The sequence below is a fragment of the Eschrichtius robustus genome, chromosome 4 (genome assembly GCF_028021215.1).
Source record: "Eschrichtius robustus isolate mEscRob2 chromosome 4, mEscRob2.pri, whole genome shotgun sequence".
NCBI lineage: Eukaryota > Metazoa > Chordata > Mammalia > Artiodactyla > Eschrichtiidae > Eschrichtius > Eschrichtius robustus.
Genome location: NC_090827.1, coordinates 88,501,980 through 88,522,452, shown reverse-complemented (window position 1 = coordinate 88,522,452; position 20,473 = coordinate 88,501,980). Strand labels below are relative to the sequence as shown.

The 20,473-nt window shown below is 34.2% G+C and overlaps 1 protein-coding gene across 1 annotated transcript in view; it reads right to left on the bottom strand.

Annotated features, from left to right (window-relative positions):
• Positions 1-19,685, bottom strand: part of TMEM156 (transmembrane protein 156) — a 56,135-nt gene extending 36,450 nt beyond the window's left edge. The window contains exon 1 of the mRNA XM_068541988.1: positions 19,598-19,685. Within this exon, the coding sequence (XP_068398089.1) occupies positions 19,598-19,685 (88 nt within the window). The remainder of the gene's footprint in view (positions 1-19,597) is intronic.
• Between the last annotated feature and the right edge of the window lie 788 nt (positions 19,686-20,473).

The following is a 20,473-nucleotide window of genomic DNA, read 5'->3' as shown; positions in this document are numbered from 1 at the left end:
TGAATATTCATGAACATGTCTCCTGATACACAAATATAGTAGTTTCTCTAGCATACCTATTGAATGAAATTGCTGGGTATTCAGTATGCACATCTTTGATTTTACTAGAAAATGCCAAATCATTGTACAAAGCAGTTGGACCAATTTAATCTCCCACCTGCAGTGTATAAAAGTTTCCCATTGATGCATATCTTGGCCAGCACTTTACAAGTTTTGACAATTCAGTGACTGTTAAATAGAATCTCATCATGGTTTAAAAGTGTATTTTCCTGGTTTTCCCTACTTTTTCTATTTTTCCATTTTTCCGGTAGGTTGTTTGTCTTTTTCTTATTAATGTTTAGGAGTTTTTAACTTTCCTTTTTAAAATTTTAAGAAGTTCTTTACATTTTTTATCAAGATATCTGCTCACAGTTTGTACCTTGTCCATTCATTTTCTTTATGACCTTTTAGTTAAAGGAAGCTCTTAACTTGAATGTATTGAATTTATCAATCATTTTCTTTACAATTTGTGCTTTGTGTCTTGTTTAAGAAATTCTTCTCCTGGACTTCCCTGGTGGCACAGTGGTTAGGAATCGCCTGCTAATGCAGGGGAGATGGGTTCGAGCCCTGGTCCGTGAAGATCCCACATGCCGCAGAGGAGCTAAGCCCATGCACCACAACTATTGAGCCTGCGCTCTAGAGCCCGTGAGCCACAACTACTGAGCCTGTGTGCCACAACTACTGAAGCCCGCGCACCTAGAGCACATGCTCCACCACAAGAGAAGCCACTGCAATAAGAAGCCCACGCACTGCAACGAAGAGTAGCCCCCACTCGCGGCAACTAGAGAAAAACCCGCGCGAAGCAACGAAGACCCAACGCAGCCAAAAATAAAATAAATAAATTTATAAAAAAAAGAATCTTTCTCCTTTAAAAAGATCTTCACCCACATGGTCTTCTAAAAGTTTGGAAGTTTTGCCTTTTATGTTTAAGTTCTTAATCTATCTGGTATTGTGTACAGTATGAAGTAGGAAACCAGATTAGTTTCTCCCACATGTGACAATCAATTGTACTACCAATTGTTAAGTAGTCTATCTTTTCCCCACTATCTGTAATGACATCTCTATAATCTATCAAAGTATCCACGTATGTATGACTGTTTCCGGGTTCTCAATTTTGTTCCATCAGTCCATTTTTCTATCTTGGCAAAGATATGTTACTGACTTAATTACTTTTGCTGTGTAAAGCTCTTATATCTGATAGGAAAAATCTCCTCACCTTGTTCATTTTCTTTAGGAACATCTTAGCGATTCTTGGCCCTTTGCTCTTTCCAATACATTTTAGAATCAGCTTACTAAGTTCAGTGAAGAACCCAGTTGTGATTCTGACTTGAATCTCAAAATCAGTTGGAGAAAAAAGATAGGCTACTGAGTTTCTCTTATCACTCATTTATTCCTTTCTTTCTCTCTATATAGGTATTCTTTGATATCTTTTAATAAAGTTTCCAAATTTTCACCGTTATGGTCCCATATATCTTTTGTTAGATTTCCTCCTGGCTACCTTATTTTTTGTTGCTATTGCCAATAGTATCTTCCAAGAAATATGTTTTCTGTTTATTAGTGGTACATGGAAATACAGTTGACTCTTGAATATCAATTTTATTTTTTACCACTTTGTAAACTTCCTTATTAATTTTAATTTTTCCTATAAATCTTTTGAGTTTTCTATGCAGATATGCATGTTGACTGCAGATAATGACACCTTTATCTCTTGCTTTTCAATCCTTATACCATTTATTTCTTTTGCTTGTCTTAATGCACTGACTAGGACCTCCAGTACCATGATAGAGGTGTTGAGAGAGGACATCCTTGCTTGCTCCTGCACGCTTATGATGTTCAACGCTGAGAATGATGTATAATCATTTTTAGACATCCCGTTTCACTTTAAGGAAGTTCTCTTCTATTCCTAGTTTGCTAAGAGTTTTTAATTATAAGGGCTGTTGAATATAATTGAATGCTCTTTCAACAACTATTGAGATGATTATATAGTCTTTCTTCTTTAATCAGTTAATACAGTGAATTACATTATTAGATTTTCTAATGCTAACTCAATCTTGCATTCCAGGAATAAATCTAATTTGATCATTTTTATACATTGCTGCAATCAGATTCTTAATGTTTTGTTTAAATGTTTTTTACCTGTATTTATAAATGAGATTGGCCTGTAAAGTTTTCCTTTTTGTCTTTGTTGGGTTTGGATACTAAGATATACTAGCCTTAAAAATAAATTGGAAAATGTTCCCCTTTTTCTATTTTCTAAGAAGGTTTATTATAAAATTGCACTTATGCATTGCATGGGGAGATCAGCTCGGTGCTTTGTGACCACCTAGAGGGGTGGGATAGGGACGGTGGGAGGGAGATGCAAGAGGGAGGGGATATGGGGATATATGTATACATATAGCTGATTCACTTTGTTATACAGCAGAAACTAACACAACAATGTAAAGCAATCATACTCCAATAAAGATGTTAAAATAAATAAATAAATAAATAAATAATAACAAAATAGCATTTATCTGTTCAATCCATTTCTTGAAAGTTTGACAGAACTTGCATATAAAAGCATCTGAACCTAGTGCTTTTTCAGGAAAATTAAACCACTGGTTCAATTTTCTTTATTGCTGTACGATTCTTGGGTTTTCCATTTCTTCCCACGTAAGTTTTGGTAAGTTATATTTTTCTAAAAATGTGTCTTTATATTTTAAATTTATTGACTTAAAGTTATTCATAATAATCTCATTATATTTTAAATTTCTATGTCCCTTTTTCATTCCTAACTTTGTTACTTGTGCCTTCTCTTTTTTGATTATTCAGTTTTAGTAGGCAGAATAATGGCCTCCCTAAGATGTCCATATCCTAATTCCCAGAACCTGTGAATATGTTATATTACATGGCAAAGAGGAATTAAGGCAAAAGATGGAATTCAAGTTGCTAATGAACTGTTCTTAAAATACGGAAATTATCCTGGATTATCTGGGTGGGCATAATGTAATCATACATGTGTCAGATGGGAGAAAAACTCAACAGGCCATCCCTGGCTTTGAAGATCGAAGGAAGCCACAAGCCAAGGAAAGCAGGCAGCTTCCAGAAGCTGGAAAAGACAAGAAAATAAATGTATTCTTTCCTAGAGCCTCTGAAATGAATGTAACCCTACTAACACCTTGATTTTAGCTCAGTGAGAACTCTGCTGGACTTCTTACAGGCTGTAAGATAATATATTTGTGCTGTTTGAAGCTACTGTTTGTGGCCATTTGTACAGTGGCCATAAGAAACTAATACATCAGTCATTCCAGAAGTGTGTCCATTTAATTAGTCTTTCCAAAGAACCAACTTTTGACTTTATTGATCCTTTCTATTGTATCTTTTAATTTCATTGACTTTTGCTTTTGTCTTTATTATTTCCTGCCTTCTACTTTCCTTGGGTTTATCTCCCTGTCTTTCTTCTGACATCTTACATATAAGTATTTAAAGCTATAAATTTTCTTCTAAATACCTGCCATTTTTATAATATCCCACAAGTTTTAATTGATGTTATTTTATTATCATTAATTTTTACCATTTTCTAATTTCCATTATGATTTCTTCTCATCCATGGGTTATTCAGAAGTGAACTTTTTACATTTCCAAATACATTGTTTGTTTTTAGTTTTCTTTTTGTTACTAGATTCTAGCTTAATTGCATTTAGTCAGATATATATTAAAGATTGTTTGAAATTTATTGAGGCTTACTTACTTTCATAACCTAGTATGTGGTGAATTTGTACTAATGTTTTATAAGTGCCCAAAAATAATATGTATTTCCAGATGTTGAGTTCAGTATTCTAAATATGTCATTAGATAAAACAAGTTATATAAATTGTTTGAATCATCTGTATTCTTATTATCTGTCTGATTATATTTTATACTGGAGAATCATGTTTAAAATCTCCCACTCTAATAATGAATTTATAAATGTCTCTTTTAAGCTATCTCATTAGGGGCATACAAATTTAGAACTGATAGATATTTTTGTGAAGTGAACTCTTTTCCATACATATTGACCTTCTTTATTGCTAATAATGACTTTGATCTTAAAATCTTATATTAAGACAGTGATACGTGCTTTCTTCAGTTACTATTTGCTCCTTATATTTTTCTCATCCTTTTATTTTTATCTTTCTCATATTCTAATGCTTTAGGTGCATCTCATTTAAATGTCATATTGCTGAAATTTTTAAAATTTAACCTGATAATTTTTTGTCTCTTTACCTGGATAGATTTGCCTACTTACACTTACTGAGATCATTGATATATTTGGATTTAACTCCATCATATTATTTAGTGCTTTCTATTTTTACCACTTTCCCTATTACCTTTCTTGCTATCTATTGATTTAATGATTTTTTAAATTCCATTGTTTTTCCCTTTAGTTATTTGCAGGTTAGACACTATATTTCTATTATTTTAGTAATTTTTAACATGCATCCTTAACAAGTCTAAAGCCAATCAATAATGTTACCCTCTTTTAAACAATATAAGGATCTTAGAATACTTTAACTCTGATCACATCCTTCCTGACTTAAATGCTATTTTTGTACAACATTTTAGTTCTACCTTGTTTTTTCATTGACACACAAATTAGTAGTTAATTTTGTTTTATACAGTAATATTTTCAAGATTTATTTGTATTTACTCATATGTTTATAATTGTTGTTGAGGGTTCTTTTCCTGCCACTTCTTCTTGCATCTCTGTCTTTTCTCCTAGGATTATATTCTTTCTCCTGAAAGTAATTCTCTAGCAGTTCCTTCACTGAGGATCTGCTGATTATACACTCCCTGTTTTTGTTCATCTGAAGATATATATCTCACCAATTCTAGATTGACAATAATTTTGCCCCAGCACTTAGCAGACATTATTCCAGTGCCTTCTGATTTTCATTGTTGCTTTCAAGAAGTGAGTTCTCAGCCTAATTATTGTTCCTTTGAAGACAATCTGCCTTTATCTCTGGTTATTTTTAAGATCTCTTTAGGTTTCATGTTCTACAGAATTTCTTTTTATTTATTCTATCTAGAATTTATTGGGTTTCCTGAATCTGAGGATTTGAGTCCTTCATTGCTTCTGTAAAATTATCAGCCACATCTCTACAAACATTTTCCCCATTCTGTCTCTTCTCTTCTTTCATAGTTTTAATTAGAAATATCTCCCTTTGTTCTCCCATGGAGAGCTATTTCTAATTCAACTCTGTTTCACATTTTCTATTTCTTTGGTTCTCTGAAATGTGTTCTAAGTAATTTCCTTAGATCTATATTCCACTTCATTAATTCATTATTCAGTTGCATCTAATCTATTTATTGCATTCCTTGTGTTTCTACTTCAAGTTATTATATTTTCATAATTAGAATTTCTAGTAGGGTTCTTTTTCAAATCTGCCTGGTTATATTTAATAATCTTGTTTCTTTTTTTTTTCTTTTTTAAATACTATAGAAGTGGAATCATATAGTATTGGCTTTTTTTTTTTTTTTTGGCTGCGTTGGGTCTTCGTTTCTGTGCGAGGGCTTTCTCTAGTTGTGGCAAGCGGGGCCACTCTTCATCGCGGTGCGCGGGCCTCTCATTATCGCGGCCTCTCTTGTTGCGGAGCACAGGCTCCAGATACACAGGCTCAGTAGTTGTGGCTCACGGGCCTAGTTGCTCCGCGGCATGTGGGATCTTCCCAGACCAGGGCTCGAACCCGTGTCCCCTGCATTAGCAGGCAGATTCTCAATCACTGCACCACCAGGGAAGCCCCAATAATCTTGTTTCTTAATCATACATTTTGATACCATTTTTAATGTATTGAAACAAATTAAATACTTATTTTATATTTTATATCTCATAATTCTGATATCTGAATTCTTTAAAGATCTGATTATATTTGTTGTTTCTGTTGACTCTTGTCAACTGGAGTCTTAATATGTTTTATGATTTTTGATAGTAGCTCATGTTCCTTAGAATTTTATTCAGGAATATCTGAGATCTGGTTTGAAGGTATTTTCCTCCAGAGAGGATTGTGTTTGCCTCTATTTGATGTCTAATGGCACCATTAATCCAAAATCTGTTTAAATTAAATTTTTGGATTGGGCTTTTCACACTTCATAGACAATGACCCTCAGTATCCAAATTATGACCATCTTGTGTTCACAGACTCTCAAAGGAATTTTTTCCTTGCAAAATTTACTTACAAACCAACAGGTTATTTTCCTTGATTACTCTTTCATGGAGCATATCATCTTTTGCGTCGCAGACTTACATGTCCTGCCCATGTATGGCCCAATGAAACTGAGACTCTAGCCACCAGGAATTGGTAGATACTCCTGAGGTGACCAATTTCTTCACCCTTGCTTATCCACCTAGATTTGTAATTTCTAGTCATTTTCCATCGTTAAGGAGTTTTTAAATTTTCTTATCGGTTCAACTATGTATTTTTAATGTTTTTAATATGTTTTATCTTGTATTTTTAGATATTTTGTGCCAGAAGTGTTTTTCAAAGTATGACTGCAAGAACAGAAGTCTCATCTATCTGTTGACCTTCAAAAGTAAGTGAGAATTTATAATAAAATCTTCATTGTTTGGCCCACAATAGGAGTTCCAGAAACTACTTTATGTCATATTTTCCCAATACCTAGGTTATTCCTCTGTTAATCAGTTGTCAGGGAACTCTAAGGAAGCATGGATTATTTTAGACAATATATATATTCTAAGTGTTATTGCTCCAATATATTACATATAAACCAGAGAAGATAAATCTTACCATGAGATATAGTGAGTACAACTCCTTTGGAGAAGCATTTGGTGATTTCTTATAAAATTAAATATACTCAGCTATTTCACTACTAGATGGTTATCCAGTGAAATGAAGACATATATTTATACAAAGATTTGTAGAAGAATGTTCATAACCACATTTTTATAATAGCCAAAAACTGGAAACAACCCAGTGGTTGAAAGGACAATTGTAGTGTATTTGGACAATGGGCTACTTGACAGTAAACAGAAGGGAACTACTGATACACTCAATAACATGGATGAATCTCAGAAACATTATACTAAGCTAAAGAAGCCAGACCAAAAGTAGATACTTTGTGATTATTCCATTTATACAAAGTATAAGGGACTTCGCTGCTGATCCAGTGGTTGAGACTCCACGCTCCCAGTGCAGGGGGCCTGGGTTCAATCCTCTGGTCAGGGCACTAGATCCCACATGCCGCAACTAAGACCTGGTGCAACCAAATAAATAAATAAATAAATATTTTTTTTTAAAAAAAAAACAAGTATAAGAAGGGACAAAACTAAACTATGGTGAGCTAGGCCAGAAAGTTGCCTTGGGGTTGGAAGGAGATTTGATCGGAAAGAGCAGAAGGAATCTTCCTGAGAGTGATGACAATCTGTACCTTGTATGGGGTGATAGATAGGTGCATACAACTGTGAAAATTCATGAAACTGAACACTTAAGACCTTTCCATTTTATTGTATGTAAATTATGTCTTTAAAAAAATAGTCAAACCAAACAAAACGTAGCCAATTGTTTCTAAAGATCTTTCATCATTACTGGATATTCTGTAGCTAAATTCAGCAATTTAAAAATATTAGCTGCCAGAGGTATAGACAAGATGGCAGAGTAGGAAGATCTTGAGCTCACATCCTCCCATGGGCACACGAAAATTACAAATATTTATAGGTCAACTATCAATGAGAACAACCTGAAGACTAGCAGAAAAGATTTTCCACAGCTAAAGATATAGAGAAGAAAGCACAATTAGATGGGAAGGAGGAGCAGAGACGTGGTACAGTCAAGACCATGCCTCCAGTTAGGTGGCCCACAAATGGGAGCATAATCACAACTGCAAATGTTCTCGCCAAGGAGCAAGGGGTTTGAGCCCCACTTTGGGCTCCTTAGCCCAGGGGTTCTGCACCAAAAACATGAGCCCCCCAGAACACTTGGTTTTGAAGGCCAGAGGGGTTTACATATGGGAGAGTCAGAGGGCTGTAGGAAACAGAGACACCACTGAAAATCTCACACCCCCCAAGCCTCAGCACAGAAGTAGTAATTTGAAAGAAGCCTGGGTCAGGCTGATCCTGGAGAGCCTCCCAGCGACGTGGGAAGCACCTGGGATTCTTGCTTGTGGACATAGATGCTGGTGGCAGCCATTCTTGGGAGCTCATTCTACCACAAGAACACAGGTGCTGGAAAATGCCATTTTGGAGTCCTCCCTCCAGCCTATTAGCCTCAGGGGCTTATCCACCCACTAGCAGGCCAGCCACTAGCACCAGGCCCCCGCAGGCCCCACAGCCAGCTACACCAGGACCTGGCTCCACCAGCTGGCCAGCAGCCACCACACAAGCAGAGCCTGGCAGCCAACCAGCCAGGGGCCAGCCCCACCTACCAGAGTGCAAACAGTAGTTGGCCCCAAAACAATGGAAGGGCCCACACAGCCAAGTAGGAAGTACCCCTAGAGCATATAGCTCCAGTGACTATGAAGGAGTGTTCTGTTGGGCCCCATGAGACTTCTCCTACATAAGGCCACTTCTCCAAGATTGGGAAATGTAAATGGCCTAACAAATACATATAAATAAACACAGAGAACTGGGCAAAATCCAGAGACAGAGGAATATGTTCCAAACAAAGGAAAAAGACAAAATCTCAAAAGAACTAAGTGAAGTTGAGATAAGCAATCTACCCAATAAAGAATTCAGGGCAGTGATCATAAAGATGCTCAATGGGGCTTCCCTGGTGGCGCAGTGGTTGAGAATCTGCCTGCCAATGCAGGGGACACGGGTTCGAGCTCTGGTCTGGGAAGATCCCACATGCCATGGAGCAACTAGGCCTGTGAGCCACAATTACTGAGCCTGTGTGTCTGGAGCCTGTGCTCCGCAACAAGAGAGGCCGCGACAGTGAGAGGCCCGCACACCGCGACGAAGAGTGGCCCCCGCTTGCCACAACTAGAGAAAGCCCTCGCACAGAAACGAAGACCCAACACAGCCAAAAAATAAATTTAAAAAAAAAAAAAAGATGCTCAATGAACTCAGAAGAATAAATGAACACAGTGAGAGGTTTAACAAAGAGAAAATATAAAGAAGAACCCAAAAGCTAAAGAATACAATAACTGAAATAAAAAACACACTAGAAGGAATCAACAATAGATTAGATGATACGGAGAAACAGATTAGCAAACTAGGAGACAAAGTAGTGGAAATCATCCAAGTCGAACAGAAAAAGGAATTTTTTTCAACTTCAAACATACTAATATTTGCATTATAGGGATCCCAGGAGAAGAGAAAGAGAGAAATGTGCAGATAATTTATTTGAAGACATAATAGTTAAAAAATTTCCTAACCTGGGAAAGGAAATAGACATCCAGGTTCAAGAAGTACAGACAGTCCCAAATAAGATGAACCCAAAGTGGTCCACACCAAGACATATTATAATTAAAATGGCAAAAATTAAAGATAAAGGGAATCTTAAAATCAGCAAGGGAAAAGCAACTAGTTACGTATAAGGAAGCGCCCATAAAACTCTCAGCTGACTTTTCAGCAGAAACTTTGCAGGCCAGAAGGGATATATTCAAAATGATGAAAGGAAAAAAACCTACAACCAAGAACACTCTATCCTGCAAGGCTATCATTCAGATTTGTAGGAAAGATAAAGAGTTTTACAGATAAGCAGAAGCTAAGAGTTCAGAACCACTAAACTGGCTTTACAAGAAATATTAAAGGGACTTCTCTAAGTGGAAAAGAAAGACCACAACTAGAAATATGAAGTTACAAAAGGAAAAATCTCATTGATGAAAGCAAACAGTAGATCAACCACTTATATTATGATGGTTAAAAAACAAAAGTAGTAAAATCATCTATATCTACAGTAAGTAGTTAAGGGATACACAAAACAAAAAAATGTAAAATATGATGTCAAAGGCATTAAACATTTGGGAGATAGTAAAAATGCAGGGTTATTATAATACATGCAAACATAACAGATCATCAACTTAAAACAATTACATGTATTATAGGTTGTCATATATACCTCTTGGTAACTACAAACCAAAAATCTATAATAGATACTCACACAAAAAATGAAAAAGGAACTCAAACATAACACTAAAGATAATCATCAAATCACAAGAGAAGAGAGCAAAAGAAGAGGAAAGGAACAAAAAAGGACTCTAAAACAACCCCAAAACAATTAACAAAATGTCAGTAAGTACATACCTATCAATAATTACTTTAAATTTAAGTGGACTAAATACTCCAATCAAAAGATATAGCATGGCTGAATGCATACAAAACCAAAAATCATATACATGCTGCCTACAAGAAACTCACTTCAGATCTACAGACACACGCAGACTGAAAGTGAGGGGATGGAAAAGAATGCTCCATGCAAATGAAAAAAAAACTGAGGTAGCAATAATTATATAAGACAAAATAGACTTCAAAACAAAGACTATAACAAGAGCCAGAGAAGAACATTATGTAATGATAATGGGATCAATCCAAGAAGGTAAAACAACTCTAAACATATATGCACCCAACATAAGAGCACCTAAGTACATAAAGCACATATTAACAAATGTAAAGAGAGAAATTGACAGTAACACAACAACAGTGAGGGACTTTTAACGCCACACTTACATCAATGGACAGATCATCCAGGCATAATATCAATAAGGAAACACTGGCCAACAGATTAGAGCAGATAGACTTAATAGATATACATAAAACATTCCATAGAAAAGCAGCAGAATACACATTCTCTTCAAGTGAACATAAAATGTTCTCCAAGATAGATCTCATGCTAGGCCACAACACAAGTCTCAGTAAATTTAAGAAGATTGAAATCTTATCAAGCATCTTTTCTGACTACAACAGTATGAGACTAGAAATCAACTACAAGAAAAAAACTGCAAAAAGCACAAACACATGGAGGCCAAACAATATGCCACTAAGTGCCCAATGGGTCACTGAAGAAATTAAAGAGGAAATCAAAAAATACCTGGACAAATGAAAATGGAAACACAACAATCCAAAATCTATGGGGTGCAGCAAAAGCAGTTCTAAAAGGAAAGTTTATAGCAATATAAGGTTACCTCAGGGAACAAAAAAAATAAGTAAACAATCTAACCTTACACCTAAAGGAACCAGAAAAGGAAGACAAAGTTAGCAGAAGGAAAAAAATCTTAAAGATCAGAGCAGAAATAAATGAAATTGAGACTGAAAAAAGAAAAAACAGAAAAGATCAATGAAACTAAGAGCTGGTTCTTGGAAAAGATAAACAAAATTGATGACCCTTTCACCAGACTATCAAGAGAAAAGGAGAGCTTCCCTGGTGGCGCAGTGGTTAAGAATCCATCTGCCAATGCAGGAAACATGGGTTCAAGCCCTGGTCCGGGAAGATCCCACATGCTGCGGAGCAGCTAAGCCCGTGCGCCACAACTACTGAGACTGCGTGCCTAGAGCCCATGCTCTGCAACAAGAGAAGCCACCACAATAAGAAGCCCTCACATCGCAACAGAAAGCAACCCCTGCTTGCCGCAACTAGAGAAAGCCTGCACACAGTAACGAAGACCCAACGCAGCCAAAAATAAATAAATAAATAAATAAATAAATAAATAAAATTTTAAAAAGAGAGAGAGAGAAAAAGAGAGAGAGCCCAAATAAATAAAATCAGAAATGAAACAGAAGTTACAACCAATATCACAGTAATACAAAGGGATCATAAGAGATTAGTACAAACAATTATATACCAATAAAAAGGACAACCTAGAGAAATGGATAAATTCCTAGAAACGTTTAATCTCCCAGGACCAAATCAGGAAGAAATACAAAGTATGAACAGACCGATTAGCAATAATGAAATTGAATCAGTAATTTTAAAACTCCCAAGAAACGATAGTCCAGGACCAGAGAGCTTTGCAGGTAAAGTCCACCCAACATTTAAAAAGAGTTAATACCTATCCTACTTAAACTATTTCAAAAAATTTAAAGGGAAGGAGTGCCTCCAAACTCATTCTACAAGGATGGCATCACTCTGATACCAAAACCAGATAAAGACACCACCAAACACAAAAAGAAAATTACAGGCCAATATCACTGAAAATATTAGCAAACCAAATTCAACAATACATTAAAAAGATCATACACCATGATCAAGTGGGATTTATCCCAGAGATGCAAGGATGGCATTTTTCACAGAGCTAGAACAAATAATTCGAAAATTTGTATGGAACCACAAAGACCCCGGATAGTTTAAAAAAAAAAAATCTTAAACAAGAAAAGCTTGAGGTATCACACTCCCTGATTTCAGATTATACTATAAAGCTACAGTAACCAAAGAGTATTACTGGCACAAAAACAGATACATAGATCAATGGAACAGAATAGAGATCCCAGAAATAAACCCACACTTAAATGGTCAATTAATCTATGACAAAGGAGGCAAGAATATGCAATGAGGAAAAGACAGCCTCTTCAATAAATAGTGTTGGAAAAACTGGACCGATACATGCAAAACAATCGAACCAGAGTACTTTCTCCCACCATATACAAAAATGAACTGAAAATGGATTAAAGACAAATGTAAGACCTAAAACCATAAATCTTCCAGAAGAAAACATAGGCAGTAAGTTCTTTGATATTGGTCTTATTAATATTTTTGGATCTGTCTCCTCAGGCAAGGGAAGCCAAAGCAAAAATAAACAAACAGGACTATGTCAAACTAAAAGGCTTTTGCACAGTGAAGGAAAATATCAGCAAAATGAAAAGGCGGCCTACTGAATGAGAGAAGATACTTGCAAACAGTGTATCTGATAAGGGGTTAATATCACAAAGAGCTCATACAATTCAACATCAAAAAATCAACAACTAAATTAAAAGTGGGCCAAGGACCCAAATAACATTTTCCAAAGAAGACATACAGATGGCCAACAAACACATGAAAAGATGCTCAACATGACTAATCATCAGGTAAATGCAAATCAAAATCACAATAAGATACCACCACACACCTGTCAGAATGGCTGTTATAAAAATACAACAAATAAGTGTTGACAAGAATGTGAAGAAAAGGATACCCTTGTGCACTACTGGTGGGAATGTAAACTGGTGCAGCTGCTATGGAAAATAGTATGGAGGTTACTCAAAAAGTAAAAATAGAACTACCATATGATCCAGCAATTCCATTTCTGGGTATAAACAAAAGAAAACAAAAACACTAATTTGAAAAGATATATGCATCCCTATATTCATTGCAGCATTATTTACAATAGCCAATATATGGAAGCAACCTAAGTATCCATTGACAGATGAATAGATGAACAATATGTGGTATACACAGTTGACCCTTGAACAACACAGGTTTGGAACTGCATGGGTCCAAACTTCTACATGGATTTTTTTCAATAGTAAATACTACAGTACTACAAGATCCACAGTTGGTTGAATCTGCAGATGCAGAACGGTGGGTGTGGAGGAACTACGTGTTTGGAGGGCCAATTATAAGTTACGCATGGATTTTTTACTTTAAGGAGGGTCAGCACCCCTAACAACTGTGTTGTTTAAGGGTCAATTGTATATACAATGGAATATTGCTCAGCCATAGAAAATAACGAAATCTTGACAGTTGTGACAACATGGATGGACCTAGAGGGTATTATATAAGTAAAATCAGTTAGACAGAGAAAGACAAATACTGTATTATTTCACTTATATGTGGAATCTAAAAACAAAACAAACATATCAAAACAGACTCATACAGAACAAACTGGTAGTTGTTAGAGGGGAGAGGGGTGAGGGGAAGAGTGAAATAGATGAGGGAGATTAAGAGGTACAAACTTCCAGTTATAAAATAAATAACTCTCAGGGATGTAATGTCCAGCATAGGGAATATAATCAATAATATGTAAAAACTTTGTATGGTGACAGATGGTAACTAGACTTATTGTGGCAATCATTTTGTAACATATAAAGATATCAAATCACTATGTTGTACACCTGAAACTAATATAATATGGTAACTCAATTATACTTAAATTTAAAATTTTTAATTAAAAAATTCTTGCCTCTAACCACATAAACTGCATAAAAGATATGCCATGATAAATTTCTATTCCACAACAATTAAAATATGCATATTGGTTGCGAGGATAGAAGTTCATGGCTTAGCTGCCTAATTTACAAAGACGTTAGTTAATATATATTGCTTTCCTTTGGTCACAGGTCTGTTTCTTTAACAACTGGCATAGACTCAAAAGAGTATCAATTTCAATAGCAAAAACTCAATTATATTTCCATTTGAGTACAATAGTTGAAGCTTCTCTAGTAATATTGAGCGGGAAAGGGTGAAAAAATATCATGTTGTGTATGGATGATACATCCATGGTGTTAACCAGATTAGGAACAGGGCAGTCTAGAGAGAGTATGGATTTATTCAGAGATCATTTGGGAAAGACAATATAAAATATTTCCTAGGAGGAAGGGGCAAGGTTTGGGATCACTTTTAACCTATGGTCGCAGTATATGAATGGCAGGTTTGGGACATAAGAAAGAGACTGCTGATTTTATTTGTCAAAACAAGGAAAGTAAATGCACACTGTGAAATTCCCCATTGGGGAAAAAAATGGTAGGTAAATGATTCAGGGTAAAGTGATGCATATCTTTTAAGTAAAAGATTCTGTGAAATAAATTTCAGAGGCTGCACAACCTAAAAGTTCTAGGTTTGTGGTGAAATTTTATGTTTCAAAAATGTAAGATGAGGATAATAACGCCTGGCCTACCTAAATTAAAAGATGGTTGTGAGGGTCTGATGGGAAATGCTTCCTTCCAGAAAGCATTTTCTTTTTTATTTCCTTTATGATATTTTTTATTTCCTTCACAATATGACTCAGAAATTTCACTTAAGCACAAATTGAGTGCCTTCTAATGTGGCGGGTACGTCCTAAGTGCTTGAAATATGAACAAAACAGACAAAAAAACCTCATTTTCATTGAGCTCACGTTCTATTTGGAGAAATCAGGCAACAAAAAATATAAACAATAAATAAGTCAATAATATAGGTGGTAAGTGCTATGGAGGAAAGAAACAGAGCGGTATAAGGGGAATATACATTACCATATTAATGTTTTAGAGAAAGCCATTTTTTTCTATAAAAACAAAAAAGATATTCCGAGAGAACATTTATCTACCAATGCAAATGAATGAGACATGTAGTGAGAAAGCTTCCCAAGCAAGGGTTATTGGTATTGTAACCTCGCCTATGAGAGAATAAGGCCAATTCTGCCAAAGCAGTGAAAAGCATTATTTCCAGCAGTATTTTTTTGGCCAGTACATATGTCTAAGATATATATGTAAAAATACCATGTCCATTAGTAGCCATTTTAAAACTATAATGATTCAGAAAATTCAGTAAGAAATAAAATCTTAAAAAAAAGCAAATTTATTCATCTAGGCTTATTCCTTCTTCCTGTAGATTTTCAGAATAGTCTCCCTTGAGAATGATGCTTCATCATTAATGAGTTGAAATATTTAATGAGTTAAAATGAGTTATTATATGTAAAAGTACTTGGTATATAATACCTGCATATGTATGTATAAATATTTGTTAAATTTTTTTAAAACTTTTTTTAAGAGTCATGACTATATCCCAAACCTGATTGGGGATTACTGATTAAATTATTAATGCATCAGCCAATAAGAAAATAAAGTGCCCATTTTTTGAGAACTAAGATAAGAATTTCTCAAATTGATTGCAGTTACCCTGATTACACTGGTCTTTATAATACAGACATAAGTAATATGTACATACGCTCATATACTTCAGGGTTTATCCTATAGTTTGTAAGTATTTGAGGTTCCTTTATCCTTTGTTTTCTTCCATTTCACTGCTCACTATACAGCCATTTCCATCAGAAAGTGTGAAGTGGAAGGGAAATGAAAGCTGGTAAACATAGTGTATGTCAGTTTGGCTCTTAAAAGTAAGAGAGGAAGTCAAAACAGCTAGATGAAATTAGGTATGAGGTGTTTTCATCTGTGCTAGTCCTGGTCCTCGTCACCACAGTCAGGAATATACTCACATAACTCACTAAAATTTCTGGCTTCAAGAATTTCTGAGATATAAATATGAGTATATTTTATTTGAAAATCAATAACAATTGCTTCTTTTAGAAAGTGCTCCTGCAAGTAGCTAAGGAGAAATATTAGGTGATCATTAGAACTCTGACAATTATTTCTCTTTGTGAATGAAAATGGAAGAAACATCCTCCCCCAGACAGGACTGGAAGCAACTTTTATGTTCCCATTGCATCTTTTTAATGTTGCTATTTTCATAATTACAGTATTGTATTTAATTATTTACCAGTCAGTCCTCCCCTTGACTGAAAACTTTTTGAAGGAAGAATTGCCTTCATTTTTGTAGCCTTGGGTTCCTAGTACAGTTAGACACTATTCACAAGTGAAAGAATAAATAAATAAAAGATCACTGAGATTTATGAGTTAACCAGGTCTCTCTCTCTCTCTCTTAAACACTGTAAGTCCACCTAAACCAGGTTGGTAAAACATCTCTTATTTGGAACAACCCAGCTCCCTTAATTTCAAGAAGCTCTGAATAAAAATATATCCATACCCTTTTATATCTCTATTATCTAATACAATATAAGAGTATGAAACCGTTATATTAACTACTGTGTCTTAGTATAAGCTGCCTTTCCAATAAACTGAAAGCTAGAATAAGCTATCTTGCCAGTGCAAACCAATGCAAAGTCATTAAAAGTCCCAAACACCATTAAAGAAATTCCCCTTCTTTGCTAAAGTTAGACTAAATAGCTTATACTATGTAATTATAATAATTGAATATTCTGTGTAATGATTATTCAGATAAATTCTTGATGAAGAATGATCAAACACAGTGCTCTGTTTTTAACTTAGGCCTTCAGAGGATTTATTATTTTGAAATCAAATCTATTAAACCTGGTGAATACATTATTCCTCATTAAGATTCCTTTTGAATTCATTCGACATGTTAAAGACAGTGTATCGATAAATAATTTACAAGTAAAAATCATTTTATAATATTTATCTTAGAAATTAAAGTGAATAGAATATAAGAATGGAAAAAAGACACAACTAACTGACAGAATGGGTAAGACTACGTGGGAAACTCTCAAGGTTAATTTTAGCACTTCAGGAACTCTTTTATCTTATCATCTAAATAATCTTACTAGATATTTTATTCTATGAAATACATCAGGTAACAAGTCAACTCATTTCATAAGGCAACTCTTATTGTGATTAAAAATTATTTTTAAAAAAGACAAAACAATTATGTGCCCTTAGTTTAATCAATTTCGAACTGTATAAAATGAGGCTATATAAACTTGCTCCTGGTGACCCATAAACCATTATAAAATATAAAGCATTATTATTACACTATTGCATGTGTAAAACATTTTGCCTAAGAATCAACTTTTCATTTATGGCAGCTCTGTGCAAAATTCCTTCTACCACAAAATGATATTAGGACAAAATGGTGGTTTTCAAACAGTTTTGTTTGTTGGTTCCAAGGAGAGTTCCTTTGAAACAAAATTCTCAAATAAATCCATCACTCTAAAAAGAGTTGGAGGAAATATCTACGTTGCTCTTGGACAAAGAAAAGAGAAATGGGTATTTTAAATTTTAGGAGGCAGTAAAGGTAGTATTGGAAGCTATTGTAATCAGTTAAGAACCTAAGAGTACAAAATCATTATCAATGATGGTTGATTATTGTCGAGACATCTGCCCCCAAAAGAAAAACTTTTAACATGCTCTTGTAGTCACCAGTTCTCACAAAACACTAACCAATACTTAGCAAATAGATCATTAAATCTTTTAGACTGATTACCTGGTTTTCATTAGATCCAACCTGATTTTCTTTGGAGGTGCTAGATACATCTATCTGACCTACCTTAGACAGCTATTAAACGAGCTACCCTTCAGCCCACAATAGCTTAAAAATTGAAATAGGTTATCTCCATTCCAATTCTAACTATTCCTTTTATATTTTCACTCAGTGAAATCAAGAATTAAAATATAGACTATGATTGCTTAATCTAAGCAACATAATGCCAGAAAACCAAGAGTAATTTGAAAAATTCAATTATTCACAAAATGGACATTCATAGTATTTATTTATCAAAAAAATTTTATCTGCTACTTCACATCATGTATATGCAATATTAAATAATCATTACAATATGTCACCAAATGTTATTAGCAAAAGTATTTTCATCTGGCCACTTAGTATTATGTATATGCAATAATAAATAATCGTTGCAAAAAGTCATCAAATATAAGCTTTTCTCTGATTTTAATCAAGTTCATATGATAACTTTTTAATGATAGAACACAGCATTTTCTTTTTACTTTTTCTTCTTATAAAATGCTAGGGAGCACAATTACCATTCAAACAATCACACTAATATATTTTCAAATCTTTTACTGACACATAAACATAGTTTAAATTTACATCTGTTTATTTTCCTACCCTAGGTTTCAGCGATATCACAATTTTCTGAAATATACACAAAGCTAATTTTGTTCCATTTTTCTCTAGTTGCAAATATGCACAGGTATACACCTGCTTAAATTTGCACCCATCTTATCTTAATAGTATTTTGAAAAAAATCTAAATACATTTCCATAAAGTGACAGTAAGTGATGTGCGTGAAATAGTTGTGATAGAGGGAATTCAAGCATTTTTAACATAGTAAATGTTACTTTCTTTATAAAATAATTCCAGAATGTAAAAGCATACTTAAAACTGTTTTGAAGGAAACTTTCAAAGAGCAAAATCATATGATGAGATTATTGTAAACTCAGTGTTTGAAAGCTAGAATACAGATTTCAAGTATTTCTTTTCATTTTTTCATTTCATTATTGTATGCTACAATACTTAAGTACTACCACTGTAAACTGGTAAAGACATTTTGGAAATAATAAATGGTAAGAGTATACACACGTGTGCGTGCACACACACATACACATCTATATCTATCTAATGTATCCATGTATATTCTTAGATATAGCAATCTTATTCCTGGGAATTTGTCCTCAGAAAATAGTTCAGTAGAAGGGAAAAGTATGTAGATGCTTTTGGGAGGAGCAGTTATTATCTTTTAAATTGGAGGAAATTTTTCAAATTCTAAAAATAATAAAATAGTTGAAAAAATTCTGGGGTGAAATGTTATAATAAGCTATTATGCATATATAGCAAGTAATTATTAACACTGTAGAAACATTGGAAAGGTTTTTTAATACCATTGTAAGTCAAAGAGCATAATGCAAATCATATGCCTTCTATTTTAAAATAAAACAAATGCATAAAAACAATACTTAAGTACTGTAAGATTACTGTATTATATAACAGTCAACTAAAATTGCAATCGCATTTTATTAGCTTTTCGGACATAGAACTTCAGCCCACACAACATGTATTCAAAAAAAAGGCCTTTCCTGTAACCATTAGCTGACATAATTTTTAAAAATTAAAAAAGAAAAAATAGGTTGTAATTAAATACTCACCGTTTGGTGTCTTGAAATATTCTGGCAAAATTAAAATGAACGTGATCACTATGGCCAAAAGTAATTTAAGGACGGCTGTATTGGTCATGTCTCTTCACATGACACGTGTGTTCTCATCAAGTACATTGATGGCATGTTTCTTCCTGGTTTAAGTTTCATCTCTGCGGTACTTTGTTTATACAGTTTACCTCATACTCACTTCCTTTTTTATAAAAAGGAGGCCTTGAACTGAGACTTCTTCATTTTTGAGTCACTTTCCACTAAGAAAAGTATCTTCTAACAAGCACTTTCAAACTATCTTCTAAACAAGAAAGAATAAAGAAATGATCTCAGGAAGTAAAGAGGTCTTGTTCTCATCTAAATTTGAAGCTATTTTCCTACACTTAACCAATCTGTGTGAGTAAATATAAACCCACAATATACTCACCAAAAATGAAATGATGAATGTCAGTCATGTCCAGGTTGTAAGAACATCATTCATTCATTTACTTATTAAGTGATTATTGACCCACTTTTACGTGCATTGTCCTGGATTCCGGTGTTCAGAAAACAATATGTCTAGAAGACAGTAAACAGTACAAATGTAAGGATAAATTAAAAAGACATGTAAAATTTTGGCTCTACTTTACTACACTGTATAAAAGCAATAGAATGGGACTTATTATCATTATACCTACAAATACAGGGATTATTGTTACAGAATCCACATTTTCAGTTCCCGTTTCAAAAAAAGATCCATTACAAAAATTCCAGTGAAATAAAATGCATTGTCTTAGAATATAAATGAAGGGCAGGCAAAATTCATGGTGAATATAGAATATGTGCAAACAAGTATTTTTATTCCATTGTTCTTGTTTTCTGGTTTTTAAAAAAAAA